The 17138-nt window shown below is 37.3% G+C and overlaps 1 protein-coding gene across 5 annotated transcripts in view; it reads left to right on the top strand.

Annotated features, from left to right (window-relative positions):
* The window catches only part of vir (VIR_N domain-containing protein), a 439345-nt gene that overhangs the window by 99933 nt on the left and 322274 nt on the right, over positions 1–17138 (top strand). For all 5 annotated transcript variants that reach the window (XM_067142987.2, XM_067142988.2, XM_067142985.2 and 2 more), the window contains one exon: positions 3529–3726. In XM_067142987.2, the coding sequence (XP_066999088.2) occupies positions 3529–3726 (198 nt within the window). The remainder of the gene's footprint in view (positions 1–3528; positions 3727–17138) is intronic.

Raw genomic sequence — 17138 nt, 5'->3', positions numbered from 1 at the left:
CCGACCTCCCTTGGTCAACTTGTTCTTTTCCGACCCCGACGCTATTAGGTTTGCGAGGGCTAGGGAGTCCTTCATTTTCACGCCCTTCGTGGCCCTTGTCTTCCTTTGGCCGATATCTTCATTTTTCGAAGTGTCAGATCCCTTCCATTTTTCCTTCTGATTAGTGTTATATAGAGGATGGTTGCCTAGTTGTACTTCCTCTTAAAACAATAATCACCACCACTGATGCTACATACTTTCAATTTATCGGATTTCTTTTATCTCTCCTGTGGGTGGAGTGAAGAGATGCATTATCTGTACCTCGCTGCATGTCGTAAGATACTATTAAGAGAGGAACAAACAAAGAATCTGTACTCCCTGTCTCGTCTTCTAAACCCGTGATTCTATGCTTTTCCGTGTAGCAGGGAAATTTACATATATCTTTTTTTATGTATTGGGCAACATCCCTGGAAATGTAGAGGATTGCCATTCTTTTGGAAAATTATTTTGTGTAGATCTTCCTCCAGCTGATGTGAAAAGCATTTTGTTGTGATAAATACCTGAAAAAAAAGGAAGAGATCATAACACTTTGCATATGCACATTACTCAAAATATATTTATATTTGGGGAGTCTTTTGAATGCTTTGTAATGGCATATGAGACTTTTGTGACCCAAATAGTGATATTTTGATACCGTAATTGACATTCTCAGTGAGGTGAATGGTGGCTTTGACACTAAACTAGACTGTCAGTAAATTCATCCTCTGCATTTTATTTGACTTGCGTGACAGACACTTCTGTACTAAGTAAGTAATCACTACTGATCTGCATTTAGGGCAATCGCCCAGATGGCAGATTACCTATCTGTTATTTTCCTAGTCTTTTCTTAAATTATTGTAAAGAAATAGAAAATTTATTGAACATCTCCCTGGTAAGTTATTCCAGCCCTTAACTCCCATTCCTAGAAACGAATATTTTACCCAATTTGTCCTCTTGAATTCCAACTTTATCTTCATATTGTGATCTTTCCTCCTTTTAAAGATACCACTCAAACTTATTCGTCTACTAATGTCATTCCATGTTATCTCTCCACTGACAGCTTGGAACATATCACTTAATATGGATCCTACCGAGGTTTAGGATATCTGCAGTTGCATATTAGCCCATGATGGTAGATTTATTTTTACTGTACATGTACCCTACTCAGATGTAGACTGTTTTGTTTGAAGACTACGAGTATCCCATTGTTTGTTTTTCCCCCCAACTAAACAGCCTGTAGATTCAAAAGCATTTAGTAATGTGCTTTGCAGGCTCTATATATTTCATGCTTGTGGAATTTGATCTGAAAATATCACTGCACTGTCACCAGAGTCCCTTCTTCTGTGAATTCCATCTTGCAAAATGATTTCTCCTGCTTTGAATCCACCATTTTATATAAAAAGTGCTGCTAGCATCAACGAAGGCAGCTACATATATTTTGCCCAGGCAAGAAACTTGATGTCATTATACATTTCAATCTAAGTCTGATTGTTTCCTCTAGATACCACTCACTCTACAGGCCTTCACTTCTGAATCGTTTCTTTTGAATAACTTTGTATTGTTCTCTCTCTTTCTTTGTTAGAACTAAAATCATAATTATATAAAATCTTGAAGTTGCCGTTCTTTAATGACTAAAATTGACTTCTAAGATCATTTTGTAGCAACAGAGAGCTCTAACTGCAAGAACTCTAATAAGCATCAGCTGAAGGGACTCGCAGCATGGTCTAAATCTCCACCAGCAGTTAATTCTTCTTAACTTTCCCATGCTAGGGTCTTTCCTAATAAGATATTTCTTTACCGTGTGAGTGGCTGCATGGTCTGGGTCACATTACTGTCAGCTTGCATTCGGAAGATAGTGGGTTTGAATCCCACTTTCGGCAGCCCTGAAGATCGCTTTCCTATTTTCACACCAGCCAAATTTTGAGTCTTTATCTTAATTAAGGCTACGGTTGCTTCCTTCTCTTTCCTATCCCATCATTGCCATAAGACCCATCTGTGTTAGTGCATCGTTAAAAAGAAAATTTCTTGTCTTAGGGCAGTCGCCCAGGTGGCAGATTCCCTATCTGTCATTTTCCTAGCCTTTTCTTAAATGTCCAGGATACTCTTTGTCAGTAAACTTGTGTAATTCAAATGGATTGGGAAAGTTGGTGCTAGCTGTGGCCGCAGCTCATATACGAGTATAATATCGTTCAGCAGTTTAGATTTTCCCACTCACAATGCTTTGTGAATATGGTTGATATGACTTAGCAGCCCAATCTTACCATCAAGCATACGTTCACACAAATCGCATGGAATGGCTGGGGGAGGGCGGGGCTGAGCTTAATGGAGCTCCCGTGCTTGTTGTTTAGCCTCTTCATGTCTCTGTGTTTCTCTTCAAACAGGGTTGAAAGAGTGACAAGCTGCATTTATTGTAATTACAGTATTTGTGTTTTATTCTTCTTCTCCTTCTTTTATGACCACATAGTATCACTTTAGTCAGTCCGTCGTTCAGGTCTCTTTGAAGGGATTATTCAGGCTTTGCGGTCTTCCCAGTACTTCTTCAGATGCTCCAATCTTCGTGCCCTTTCCTCAGTTGAAAATTTGCGTGTTGTTGGTTTGTTTTGTGTAAGGGTAAAGCGGAGGTTTGTATTCTTGAGTTTTGTATTCAATTTTATCTTATTTGTGGTGTCTTCTGTTGTAAGGCCTATTGCCTTCAGATCCTCTCTTACTTCTCTGATCCATTTACATCCTGTTGTGGTATTTTTTGAGACGAGATTGTGTTGTACTAGTTGTTTCAGAAGTCTTGAATCCTGCATCCTCATGATATGTCCAAAGAATCCTGTCTCCTCTTACGCATAGTATCTGTGATGGGTTCTAGCTCTTTGTACACGACTTTGTTAGGTATTAACGGCCACTGTCCATCCTTCTGGTATTTTTTGTTGATGCAGGTTCTTCCAATCCTCCTTTCAATTTTCTGAAGTCTGTCAGTCTTTGATTGTTTATTCAGGTGAAAAAGTGTTTCTGCTGCATATGTAGCTTCCGGTTTTATAACTGTGTTGTAGTGTTTTATTTTTGCATTTATTGATAGGCATTTCTTTTTGTAGATATCCCACATTAATTTTTTTGCTTTAGCTAATCTATTTTTTCTTGTTTGGGTTGAGATTTTTTCATTTAGGTTATGTGTTATTATTTCTGCAAGATATTTAAATTGAGTTACTATTTTGATTTTATTACCATTTATGGTAACTTCTTTTAGTTGTGTTGGTTTTTGGAGCATAATTTCTGTTTTTTCAAATGATATTTTGAGGCCAATTTTATTTGCAATGTTTTGAAGTTATGATATCTGGGTTTTTGCCTCTTTTATGTGTTTTGCTTCTTTTTTGTGTTTAATGTTATCATTTAAACTCATTAAAGCATAGAGGTGAATTTCTTTATTGTTAAAGGATAGATAAACCTCCAAAATATTCAGCCTATCACTTTTTATGTTAGGAACTGTACTTCTTTCAACGGAAATGTTTTCCTACTTTTCAGATACCTACTGATGGTTTGGTTCTTCGAGGATGGTACACAACCATAACACTTGCAGTATATGGAGCACTCACTAAACATGTTCAAGAGCCTCCACCTCCTCCTGCTGTTGTACCTCACCCCATGTCTGATCCCAGAGTGCCAGCTGAGGTGATTGTACCCAATGCTGCCACAGCTGAGTGGGTGCAGCAGCATGCTCAGGTTTGTATCTGGCCTATTAGCATTTGTTTTAATGTGTTATATTTTTCTTGTATGGTATAATATTAAAACTTGCTACTTGACATGCATGCTTAAGGATTAAAAAACCTCAGATTCATTACCATTTTTTTCCTGAACCTTATAAATATAATGCACCTGTCCTTCATTTGTGCTGTATCTGGTTGGCTTTCACTGACATCCTGTTATGCGATTCTGCATTGTCTAAGGTTATGTATGCTGTAGTAGGGAGAGATAGTAAACAGGGTTGGGTGAGAAAAATGTATTTCGTAGAAAATGCTGAATTTGTATTATATATACGTCCTACAGTAAACTGTATTACTCTGATATGCAAAGAAAGCGTAACTCTAGGATTTTTTTGGAGAAATGCAAATTTAGCGTGTTAAATTGGCACTTGGAATGTGATAGGTCTTCATAATTTTTTAAGGTATCATTCATTATACCTTTGTTGAGGCAGCAAGCTTAATTTGTATAAAAAGAAGAATGCAAGAATCGAAGTCATATATTAGCTTTGTATGTGCAGCAAATCTATGATAGTTTGAGATTTGTACAAGAACACATACGCAGATTAGGAACAGTTGGAAGTGGTTTCACGTTCTTTTCTGCGCGAACGGTCATGTAGTAGTAAATATTGCCTTAGGATGTCAGTACCATTCCCAATTAATTTATGTTGGATTTGATTGATTGATTGATTGATTGATTGATTGATTGATTGATTGATTGATTGATTGATTGATTGATTGATTGATTGATTGAGGTTGTGTTCTGAATATTTTATCATAAATATATCACTCATTTGGACTGAAAAGCAGGAACATTTGCATGCAACATGCAAGGTACAAATAAAACAACTCATTTTGAAGTCTCTGTCATTTCTATGGATTTTTACAGGATAGTATTAATAGCTCAATCAGTGACAATAATTTGATGCAAGTAGGAATTAATATTTATATGTAGTACAATTATTTTCATTCTTGATGATGATGATGATGACGATGATTATGCTTATTGTTTAAAGGGCCTAATATCTAGGTCATCAGCCCTATTCTCATTATTTGGCCTTGCTCTATTCAGATTAATATCATCAAATAAATCTAGATTGTAGTCATCAGTTGAAGATTCGCTGCAGTCACTCGTAAAACTGACGTCCGACATCTGAAAATATACAAGTTTTTATATAATCAACGATCTGTCATATTATTTGTGATTAGCTACCACCCTATCAGTAATCAAAAACTAATAGATCATTAAAATGCACCTAGTATATCTACAATACCTAGACTTACTTAAATTAACAGTTCACATGTGTTTTATTGTGATATTATTTTTAATTAACGATATGTACTAGATGCAAATTAAATGTTCATGTATGTTCATTAACCCATAGCCATGCAAATATTTTCCTTGAGAAATGTACCTGGGAATGCGATTATTTTTTCTACATTTTATGTTATGGATGCTAAAATGATTACAAAAGCACACTGCAACAAACAAACAACATTTTGAGTTAGAGTTTAACTTACTACAGTTAACTGAAGTCTTTTAAGGTATGGTACACCTTGAAACATCCATCCATGTGGAGGGCAACTTTGCATTTTTTGCACTCGAAGCAAGATTCCTTCCGGATTCCACGCTCGATACAGATTTTACATCTCGGTCAGTTGGGGCCCTAAATCTTTGCCATCTTTTCCTGTAAGCATTTTTAATATGAATCAAATCCTTGAGATCCGGCGTGGTGTCGTCTTGGGTGCCTTGGCGGTACTGAACCCGCGGTCGGACTGCATTCGTAGTCATTACCCGGCCAGGTCCCGTTTTTTCCAGCGCGGTCCGCACATTCTGGCGATGGACCAGAACATTATTATTATTATTATTATTATTATTATTATTATTATTATTGTCCGCCTCCGTAGCATAACAGTTAGTGTTATTAGCTGCCATCCTTGGGGGCCCGGGTTCGATTCCCAGTACTGCCAGAAATTTAAGAATGGCAGGAGGGCTGGTATGTGGTTGAAATGGTACGTCCAGCTCACCTCCAATGGGAGTGTGCCTGAAAAGAGCTGCACCACCTCGGGATGAGGACAGGAATTGGCATTTTTGCATTATTATTATTATTATTATTATTATTATTATTATTATTAGGGTGGGTGATATTAGTTGAATTTAAGTTGTTGTTGTTGTTGTTGTTGTTGTTGTTGTTATTATTGTTGTTATTATTATTATTATTATTATTATTATTATTATTATTATTATTATTATTATTATTATTATTATTATTATTATTATTATTATTATTATTATTATTATTATTGACATTCTGGACCCCGCAGCAAGATGCAAGACCACTACTTGGCGGTAAATTACATTTGCTGCCAATGTCATTGATGACAATGTGACCAGCACCATTGTCATGCGTAGGCAAGTGTGCAGGATTTCTGGCGATACAAATGGTATACTCCCGTGCATTATTGACCTTATAGAGGTGGGCAATTGCACGGTCAGTATCATTCCTATCGTTTATTTCAAATGTGTTTAAATTTTTATTTATATGCCAGGTGAATCTAATGTCATCTAACTTTAAGTTCTCCAAAGGAAAAGATGGCTCTTGAAAATGAACCCAGGAAAGATTAAAAATGATCGGTTTATGATCAGAATCAAGTACATTATGAACAGTAAAATCAATTGGTGTCAACTCCTTTTTCACCCCACCGTCGTTAAGTTGATTAACCCGCCCGCAAAAAGGCGTGTTTCTTTATGTTTAAAGAAGATTCCAAATACCAATGTTCACGTCTGTTACCTTCAGTTTTGAGATATAAGTATCCCCATAAAAAGAATTCACTTTTTTTTCACTTCCTTTCACACTTCCCCCTCGTTAAGTGAATTTTCCGAGTAAAAAGATTACTTGTTTCTTTATTAGTACAGAATCTTCTAAATACCAATTATCATGACTGTAACACCTTCAGTTTTTGAGATATGTGTCCTCATAAAAGGAATTCAACTACTTTTCACCCCTGCCCCTCAAGATGATTTTCCACCAAAAATGCGGTTTTTCTTTGGTTTTTTTTCTAGTTGTTTTACGTCGCACCGACACAATAGGTCTTACGGCGACGATGGGACAGGAAAGAGCTAGGAGTGGGAAGGAAGCGGCCGTGGCCTTAATTAAAATACAGCCCCAGCATTTGCCTGGTGTGAAAATGGGAAACCAACCACAGAAAACCATTTTCAGGGCTGCCGACAGTGGGGTTCGAACCTACTATCTCCCGAATACTGGATACTGGCCGCACTTAAGCGACTGCAGCTATCGAGCTCGGTCTCCTTGTTTTTAAAGGAAATCCAAATACCAATTTTCATGTCTGTAACAACTTTAGTTTTATTGGATACAATTAATTTTTCAATTCTTTCACCCCACCCCCGCCTCATTGGATTTTCCAAATTCAAAGGAATACGTGTTTCTTTACTTTTAAAGATGATTCCAAATACCAATCTTCACATCTGTAACATCTTCAGTTTTTGAGATATCAGTATCGTAATAACCCCATTTTCAGTCATTTTTACCCCCCATCGAAGTGGTTTTTCCAGAAAAAAATACATGTTTCTTTATTTTTAATAGAGATTAAAAATACCATTTTTCACTTCTGTAACATGTTAAGGTTTTGCAATATACTGTAGACATGCTCATTTTAAAAAATCACCTCTTTTTAGTTCCCCTTAAGCGGAGGTTCCGAAAACAAATCATCTATGTTTCTTTACGTGTACAGGAGATTCGAAATACCAATTTTTACGTCTGTAACATCTTACATTTCTGTGATATACTGTAGATATAGTCTTTCTAAAAATTCACCCCATTTGTCACTCCTGTTTAACCCCCATTAATTGGATTTTCCCAAAACAAAAAAATATGTGTTTCTTTATTTTTAAAGGAGATTCCAAATACCAATTTTCAGGTCTGTAATATCTTCAGTTTCTGAGATATAAGTATTCTCATTAAAGGCATTCAACCCATTTTTCACCCTTTTTCAATTTTCCGAAAACAAAAGAATACTTGTTTTTTTATTTTTAAAGGAGATTCTAAATACCAATTTTTACATGTTTTGAGATATAGATACACTCATTTTAAAAATCCACTCCCCTTTTCACCTCCTTAGCGACGGAATATCCAAAAATTCTCCCTGAGCAAGCTCCTACATTGTAATATAAATGTATCCTCAAGATTTCATTTCTTTATGTTCAGTAGTTTTGGCTCGGCGATGATGAATGTGTCAGTCAGTCAGGACATGTTCTTTTATATATATAGGTGGTCTTAATGCCAGATGCTATTCCTGATGCCACCCTCAGAGTAGGAGATAACAAAGATGAAATGAATTATGGTAAATGGAATTGGTTAAAGAGGTGGGAGGAATCTGCTGTGGCCTATGAGTAGGAACTGTCCGGGGATATGCCAGGAAGTGAGAATGGGGTTTGAACCCACAAGTCTCCCAAATGCAGAGCTTGACTCCATAGCCATAGCGCATTTACATACGTGATCTGTTAAATAAGGGTATGATAAGAGATGTCTCAAGAATTCATTAAGATATTTTGCATTCCGAGTACCATTTTAGTACATTCAATTTGCATTTCTCAAAATAATCCAAGTGTTATGCTTGTATTACTTGTCTTTGTATTTTTCTTCATTATCTACATGTAAAACAAAAGTTCTTATTATTGTAGTTGAATTACAGGAATGTACAGTAATAGGGTTTAATTTATTTGTAGTAACTTAATGGTTGAGGGCTCAAGAGGCTGAGGAAGAATTCCAATGTGCCATGTAAATCTAATTGAATAAACTGCTGACATTCCTTTCCAGCAGTGCATGAAAATGGCAGAATAGATAGGCTGTTATTTATGGTACAAAATAACAGCTGCCATTACAGATTAATCCATAATTTTACAATACCCAAATGAGGTCATTGATGATGACTGAAGAAGAAGAAGAAGAAGAAGAAGAAGAAGAAGAAGAAGAAGAAGAAGAAGAAAAATCTCTCTCTCTCTCTCTCTCTCTCTCTCTCTCTCTCTCTCTCTCTCTCTCTCTCTCTCCCTCACACACACACACACACACACACACACACACACACACACACACACACGAAAGTGTTGACTATCCTAGCAGTCAATTAACATTACCATCTGGAGAGTGTGGCTTTCAGGTTCAAGTCCCAAATGCAAACCCATTTTCATCCCCATTAAACTTAAGAAACACAACTACTCTAAGAGAGGTCAGGTCATCTTCTAAAGCCATTTCTAATTTTGTAGTAATCTTGTGATCATCTGGCAGATTTCTCCAAGGACAACCATTTGCACATCAAAGAGCTGAATGTGCTTCTTGCATGTTGATAATCCTGGTGGAATCTGTTAACACACCAAACTGGTCAGCAGAGGTTTCAGGTTCAAGTTTTGTTAGTTACACATTAATTGGACAAGAATTCGTTTTCGACTCTGATGATTCCTTCAACATTGAGTTAGTAGAGGACCAAAATTTTGCTCATGGAAAGTAGAGTCCTGAGAAGGACAATTTAAATCAATTGTTTGTCTTAAAAATTACAATCATTATTATTTATTATTATAAATTATGTTGATTTATTTGTGTCAATATTGTCGTGGCCATGAGGCCCAAAATGGCAGTATAGTGACATCTGATGATTGTCGCCCATTTAGCACCCACCACTGGCGCAGCACATGTAGCTTAAGTAATACTCAGACCTGGGTACCTTTTGCTCCCCTTACAATCATTTGTAGTTTATTGGAAGCTTAATAAGGCAACTCTAGAGGCAGTTGCTGTACTCACAGGACTGAACATCCAGTGATAGGACACCTAGTGACTTAAAAGTAATTTTGCTACTTGCTATGTGCAAGTCGTTTTGCACTTTTGTCCAAAAGAATTACGATATATAATAAAAATAGATAATTATCATCTCACCAATTCTTCTCTCCAGCAAGCAGGGGGCAGGTGTTTACAAGCTTCTTCCAGTTTGTCCTCTCCATCTATAGCTGATGTACTCTTTGCTGCCAATTTACATCATGTTTTGCAAGGTCTTTGTAACTTTTCCCAACCAACACGAAGTTTCCTTCTTAGCCCCTTAGTAGCAATATTCCTTTCATAGTATGTTCTTGGGGTCCTATTTAGAGCCATCCATCACATATGTCCATCCCTTTGTAATCTGCATAATTCTACAGTTTCCAACAGACTTTTTTCCAATCCAAGTTGGTGACGAATATTCCAATTCCTTATTTTCTTTCTCCTTGTCTTATGGAGACAAAAAAAGAACATTTCAGTGGCCTGTCGGAAATTTTTTGCAGATCCATTCAAAGTTGCTGCTTCCTTTCCGAATGTTAGAATTGGTACAATATATATTTTGTACAGTGTGAGCTTGGAAGCTGGCGAAATGTCATCCCAAAGTAGTTGATGTTTGGAGTGGTAGAATTTTGATGCAGCTCGTATCCTATAGCCTATTTCTTGGTTTATGGTATCGTCAGAAGAAACGAAGCTCTCTAAGTATTTAAGTTATATAATTTAATCTGACACTAAAATGTACTTGCCATGAGACGCAAAATAAATAATACACAAGTGATTTACATGCATTTGTTATAAAATTTCAAGCCATAGATTCTTAACGAATTTTCAAGTGCTGTGACATCCGTTCAGATGATTCCTAACAATTAGTACTGAGAATGTTATTGTGGTTGTTTCAATCTGAACTTTAAGTTGTTTTTCCAATTTGTAAATTCTTTGTGAATTGTTCCTCCGGTTCCAAAGAATAGGCCTTTTATGGTGATTCTGTCGGTTATATGATCTTTGAAAGAAGGGAATTATTGGCTCATATATGTATTTTCTTTGTTGACCCCCTTAGGTTGCAAAATAGTCTTCAAATCAAATAATGGGATCTCTTATTTCTCTTATTATGTTTATTTGACGATTGCTATCACCATCTGCTACTCTGTGGACTTCCTCGTAGACCTTGAGTTTCTTGGATGTCATAGACTGTAATATCTCCTTCTTCATTTTACTCTCGCAGGTGGACTGCTTCAGAACTTTAACTGATCACTAAACCAGTGGTGTTAGTTTGGCTGTTAATCATTCCCATTCTTGCCAAAGATCTAGTTTAGCTTGAACTTAAGCTTCTGTCTCATCGTATAGCGTAACATCATCAGCAAATGCAAATGCATTTGTTGTCTGATCCTACGTTTTTACTGCTTTTATAACCTCATCCATTATAATAATGAAGAGAAGTAGTAATAGACAACTTCCTTGTTGGACTCAGCTCTTGGTTTCAAAACAACTTAATCTGCCTGTTTGAATTTGCACACAGCTCCGTTGTATCTTGATATAGTTATTTTACTCAAATGTGTCATCTGACGCTTCTTTATGTCTCAGACATTTTCATGTGTGCGTACATCATACGTAATCATATGCCTACTCATTATCGAAGAATACAACTACTGCATAATTATTACACCCTTATCCCAATATTTTTTTGAAGAGCATTCTTGTTTAAAAAATGAGGTCTAGTGTTGATCTGTTCGGTCTAAATTCATGTTGTTTTTCCTCAGGTTTAGGGTTCAACAGATTTTCTGATTTTTCTCTCCAGGATGGACTTGTATAGTTGTTACACTTCTTTCAGTCACCTTCCTTAAATAGTAGAATGATCATGCCTTGCCTCCAGTCAATAACTTCTTTTTATAACAATGCTATACAGGAGCTTATTTTGTCTGTCTTGCCCTATGCTGTTTGCAAGATCTTATTTGCATTTCCGTTTCTCACCATCAACTGTTCTTTTGACCTGTATATTTTTTCTCTTAAAATGATACTTTTTATTCAGTTTCACTTGAATTTCCTCGCACTCTGGCACGGTATAAAGCTTTTCTCGCACAATTTCTAGCTTTGATGGCAGCTTTCATGTCATCATTCCACCATGCTTTTTCTTTAGATTTTCGTATTTGGCTCTGTCGTCCACATAGTCTCTCAGCTGTCTTCACCAGCGTTCTCCTCAGGTTATCCCATTCTTCATTTACAGATGTCAATCTTCTTTTGTTAACATCTTCTAAACATTAAAAACATTTTCTTGACCCTCGATTCAGAAAGTCTCCACATTTTTATATTTGGTGTTCTTTTGTTGAGGACTCTAGGAGGTCTTCTCTTTTGTAGTTTCTGCAACTGAGAGCCTGTGGTCTCCATCAAAATGTTCACTAGGGATTACTTTGACATTGCCTGCAACCCTCCAAACTTTTTAGTTGATTAATCACAGTTCTGTATTTATCGTCCCAACTGTATCTTTTGCGAGTCCCCTTTTTTTGAACCTAGTGTTACTCACAACCATATTGTACCTCATACACAGATTTAGAATATGTTCACCCTCTGCTGTCCTATACCCCATTCCATGAGGATCCCGGTAGGATTCAGAGCCCAGTCTGTCTGATCCAAACAGAGTATTAAAATTTCCCATTACTATCAAGTTTTCACAATACATATGTTCTTCCTAGTTGGTCAGGAAGACTCCTTTTTCTTCCTTTGGATTATATAATATTTGTCATTCCAGTTTACTGACACTTCAAGTACCATATTCTGTCACTGAGAAATTCATTCTGCCTATTAATGTGCATATCTTTATGAAGTATAAAGCCCACTCCATTTCTTTACTCCAAGTTACTTCCAGACCAGTATAGTTTATAGTCTAGCCAGTGTGTCTCATTTCTGTTGCCTTCCATTTTGTTTCACTCATCACCGAGGTGACAATTTTTCCTCCTTTCCATCGTATCAACTATCTCTTCAGTTTTATTTGTTGGGCGAGAATATTCAAGGTTCCAATTCGCTAACTGAGTTTTGGTTTGGGTTTCATAGCTGTTGAAGCTTTGGGCTGTAAGCCGTTGTACACACCTAGTTGTCGTTGTCTTGAGTTCTTTGATCTGAGGCTCTCATTTGTCTTTGAAGGCATACTTAAATCTATCATTGGCCAGCTGCGCCTAACATGGCTGTCGCTTTTCAGGTTTCCTCTGGGATCTTCACAGCTACTGTGGCAGGCGTGGTGCATATAATCCCCACTCTATTCACTTCTGCAGGCAATCCCGTACTGCATGCTGTTGCCCATCTCCCAGGATATGGGTGAGGGGTTCAATTTGTGGGAGATAAAAATAGCTCATTCATTTCAGAAACACAACAACTTTAAGAGGAACTTCCTTCTAAAGCTATTTCTAAGTTGTGTAGTAACTGTTTGACTTTCCTTCAAACTTCTGTTTAGTAAGTGTATATAAATATATAAAAGTATTAATTCCGCTTTGGCACCCTTCCCTCTTCCAACCTCTTAACAAATCCAAACCATCTAAGTTTATCCCTCTCTATTTTGTCGTAAAGCTTTTCCATTCCAATTTTCTTCCATGTCCTCGTTTCGTACACTCTCCTTGAAACATTCATTTCACCGGCCTGGATTTTATTCTCCTGTCTTTTTTGTCAGTGTCCAGGTCTCTGATGTATATGTCAGTATTGGGCAGCAGTACATCTTATAAATCACCTCTGTACACTTCATTGGTACTTCCTTCCGCTATACCAAGTTTCTCACACTCTTGTAGAATGCATTTCTTTTGAATTCTTTTACTGATCTCCATGACTGCCCTGTATCCTATATCTGTTTGCTTCCCAAGTACTTAAAGTTCTCCACAGTTTCAAGGTTTTGTCCCTTTATTTTTATATTTCCTTTTCCTTCCCTTTCACCTGTAGTCACCACCATTGTCTTTCTCTTTTCCACACTGATATTCATTCCATAATTTTCAATCATCTCACTCAGCATGTTGAGTTGTCCTTGTACTGCCTAATTTAGAAAGGGATGCTACTGGAACTGACATGGCCAATCTTTTGCTCTCAACTTTTCAGGAATTCCACATTGTATTAAAAAACTGCCTAGCTCTTGGTGCTGATAATGCTTAAGTAATGGTAGGATTAAAGAACGGTGTGGAAGGATGTTTGAAGAGAGAAAATAGTAACATAATCATCGTGGGCTGCTCTTGTCACCTAATTTGTCTTGCTGCCGAGAAAGGTGCAGCGTGCTTTCCTGTAAATGTAGATGAAAGTATAATTGATATATTTTGTTCTGGAAAGGAGTGCAAAGAGGAAAGAAAAGTTAAGAGAATTTCAGACTTTACACAACACAGAGATCAGGAAAATTTTGAAGCATGTGCCTACTCAATGGTTATCACTAAAAAGGTGTTTAGATAAGATTTTGCTGCAGTGGGACCCTTTGGTTACTTTATTCAGGAGTGAAATTGTGAGTAAGGATTCTCAGATGGGAACTTTGAAGACTTACAAAATTCCAAAGCACATTCGAAATGCAGATGTGTCTTGTTTGTCTGAAAAGGTGAAGCATTGTCATAACATTTTACTACACTTCTCAGTTAAAAGGAAAACCCAGTCATCAGTTTCACCCAAAAAATAATGAAACTACTGATGACACTAAAGCCATGCTTTGTCATGTGAAGAACGACTGTTCATGTTCCTTTTATGATATTTACATAGATCATTTTGTGTTTTTCTCCCAAGTTTTATGGATATCTCTGAGAATCCAAACGTAGCTCTTCAGTCAAGTATGCCGCACATCCACTTATTGAAGTCTGTTTTGGAGGAACTATTGAAGAATGTGATGGCAAGGTCTGTGAAGCCACACATTATTAAAAGCTCTTCCTCTCTCCTTGATGTAGATAATCATACTCCAGCAAATCAAAAGGATCATTGTGATCTGATGATAGGGAACTCTGCGTTTGTTTTGTCTGAGGAAAAGTGCATATACTTTAAGTCTGTTAGAAAGTGTTTCTCTTCATCATGTGACTACATGGTACACAAATTTCCGTTCTAAGATGTTTTAATTAATGAAGAAGTTGCAAATATTTCTGCTATAAGTAAGGCATCATTTGCTAGCCATAGATTTTTCATTAACAAGTTGCCGAATATTCTGACTAGTGAAACGGAACATTTAGATAAAGAAACTGATATTCCGCACTTCCAGTTCTGTTACTTTCAGCTCGAAGAAACAGACCTGGCAAAAGGAATAATTGATGTTCATTGGGCATTGGTAGTTCAGATTAAATCAGCTGATGGTGTACTTATATGTGACAGACTCTCTAAGTTGATGCTTGCTATTTTATCAATTCCACATAGCAATGCAGAATATGAAAGGATTTTTGGCAGTCACAAAGAAAAAAACACAGTTCAGATCCTTGCTTTCTGAACAAAGTTTGGAGAAACTTTTAACCTTAAAATCAGTTCAACAAGGCAAGTGCTTTGAGCAAAAATTTAGTTCCGAGTTTCTGAAGAGGGCTAAGTCAGCTACGGGTGTGTTGAACAACAATTAGTCGTAATGTGTTCAGCATGTTGAAGGATGAGAAGTCGCATGTTCCTAAAGTTCAGATATGTCCAGTATTTAGTGTTCACCGATAAATAATAGTAAACTCGTGTCCTCATCCTGAGGTGGTGCAGGTCTTTTCAGGCACACCCCCATTGGAGGTGAGCTGCATGTACCATTTCAACCACATACCAGCCCTCCTGCCATTCTTAAATTCCTGGCAGTACCGGGAATCAAATCCGGGCCCCCGAGGACAGCAGCCAATAACACTAACCGTTACGCTACGGAGGCGGACACCGATAAATAATGAAAAATATATACATATATCAACCAAATAGTGTTGTAAATGTTTTGAATTACAATGAATTAGTACATGTTCTGTCATCAGTGATGTGTCATAATACGTTGCGATTCGCTGCCAAATTTCTCCTGATTTTTTACTTTTGAAAGTTGGGCATGCCTGTTAGTGTGAAACTGGACTGAGTCCTATCTTTTAGACAACATTGAAGTGACACTAAGCAGAAGGTTTTCACAAGGAATAACATTAGGCACATCATGGGTTGTCCATCCTCATGTTCTCCACAAATCACCTGTAACCCTTATTCCCAGCAGCACATCTGTGAGGGAATTCTGCTCATACAAAACAAGTACATTGTCTCTGTTAATAAGGTCATACACTTTATTACATTACTAAAGGATACTACCCCCCTCCTTCTAATTTAAAAAGTATAACCTTTGATAGGAATAGCACCACTTGAAATAAAACATAATTTTGAACTGTGGAGACAAGTGCCACATCTGATGAAACAGATAGAGAAACTTGCTGCTGATTTTTGACTACTCTTCACTACCTGGAAATCTCTCAACTGACTGCACACCGGTGTATCAAGATGTAAAATGGCCCTACCTAGAAGATGACATGCTCTACTAATGTGGAGTAGTCCAAGATGAAGAACATCTTTTGATGTGTGGGCATCTGAATAGAGAATGTTCTTATGATTACTTCCTTTCAGCCAATGACAAAGAATACTGCAGAATGCTAGAAGGACATAGTGTAATTGTAATGCCATACATAGAAATGTAATGTAATAGACTTCACTATAGGTAAAAAGGCAAATGGCTTATCTCTATTGTCTGTATTACCAGGAGAGTTGGCCGTGCTGTTAGGGCGCGCAGCTGTGAGCTTGCCTCTGGGAAATAGTGGGTTGAACCCCACTGTCGGCAGCCCTGAAGATGGTTTTCCATGGTTTCCCATTTTCACATCAGGCGAATGCTGGGCTGCACCATAATTAAGGCCGTGGCCACTTCCTTTCCACTACTAGGCCTTTCGTATCTCACTCGCCATAAGACTTACCTGTGTCGATGCAATGTAAAACAAATTGTAAAAAAAATTAACAAAAAATGTCATTATTGTATTTGATATGATGCTGTCACTATTTTCCACTTTCTTTACTTAGTTTTTACATTCAACAGACATTGATAGCAGTCCATCTGTTTCTTGTTGCTAGATGTGTTTGAAATGCATAACTAAATTATATATAATACTAAAATGACTGTTTTTTATAATTCTTGTCAAAGACATTCTTCTTTTCATTTATCAAAAACCCGTTGTATGGATCTTATGCAGGTTTAAATATTGCCAACTTTCATATTAAGAGCTCAGTTGTATATTGAGTCCTCAGTCCAGAGATTGGGTGGGTCCTCAACAGTTCCATCAGTTGTCGTAGAAACCCTGGCCTTTACTAAAGAGGCATGCTCCCCCTGTGAGTGGGGGGCAGTAGAATAACACCAACGGTATCTCCTGTCTGTCGTAACAGGCGACTAAAAGGGGCCCCAGGGGCTTTCAAATTAGGAGCGTCGGTTGGCAGTCACGGGGCCCTTAGCTGAGTCCCAACATTGTTTGCACTTGTGTCAGGCTCCTCACTTTCATCTGTTCTATCTGACCTCCCTTGGTCAACTCTTGTTCTTTTTCGACCCCGTCGGCATTAGGTTTACGAGGCCTAGGGAGTCTTTCATTTTCATGTCCTTTGTGTTCCTTGT

The sequence above is a fragment of the Anabrus simplex genome, chromosome 3 (genome assembly GCF_040414725.1).
Source record: "Anabrus simplex isolate iqAnaSimp1 chromosome 3, ASM4041472v1, whole genome shotgun sequence".
Classification (NCBI taxonomy): Eukaryota; Metazoa; Arthropoda; class Insecta; order Orthoptera; family Tettigoniidae; genus Anabrus; species Anabrus simplex.
This window is presented reverse-complemented; position numbering and strand designations above follow the sequence as displayed.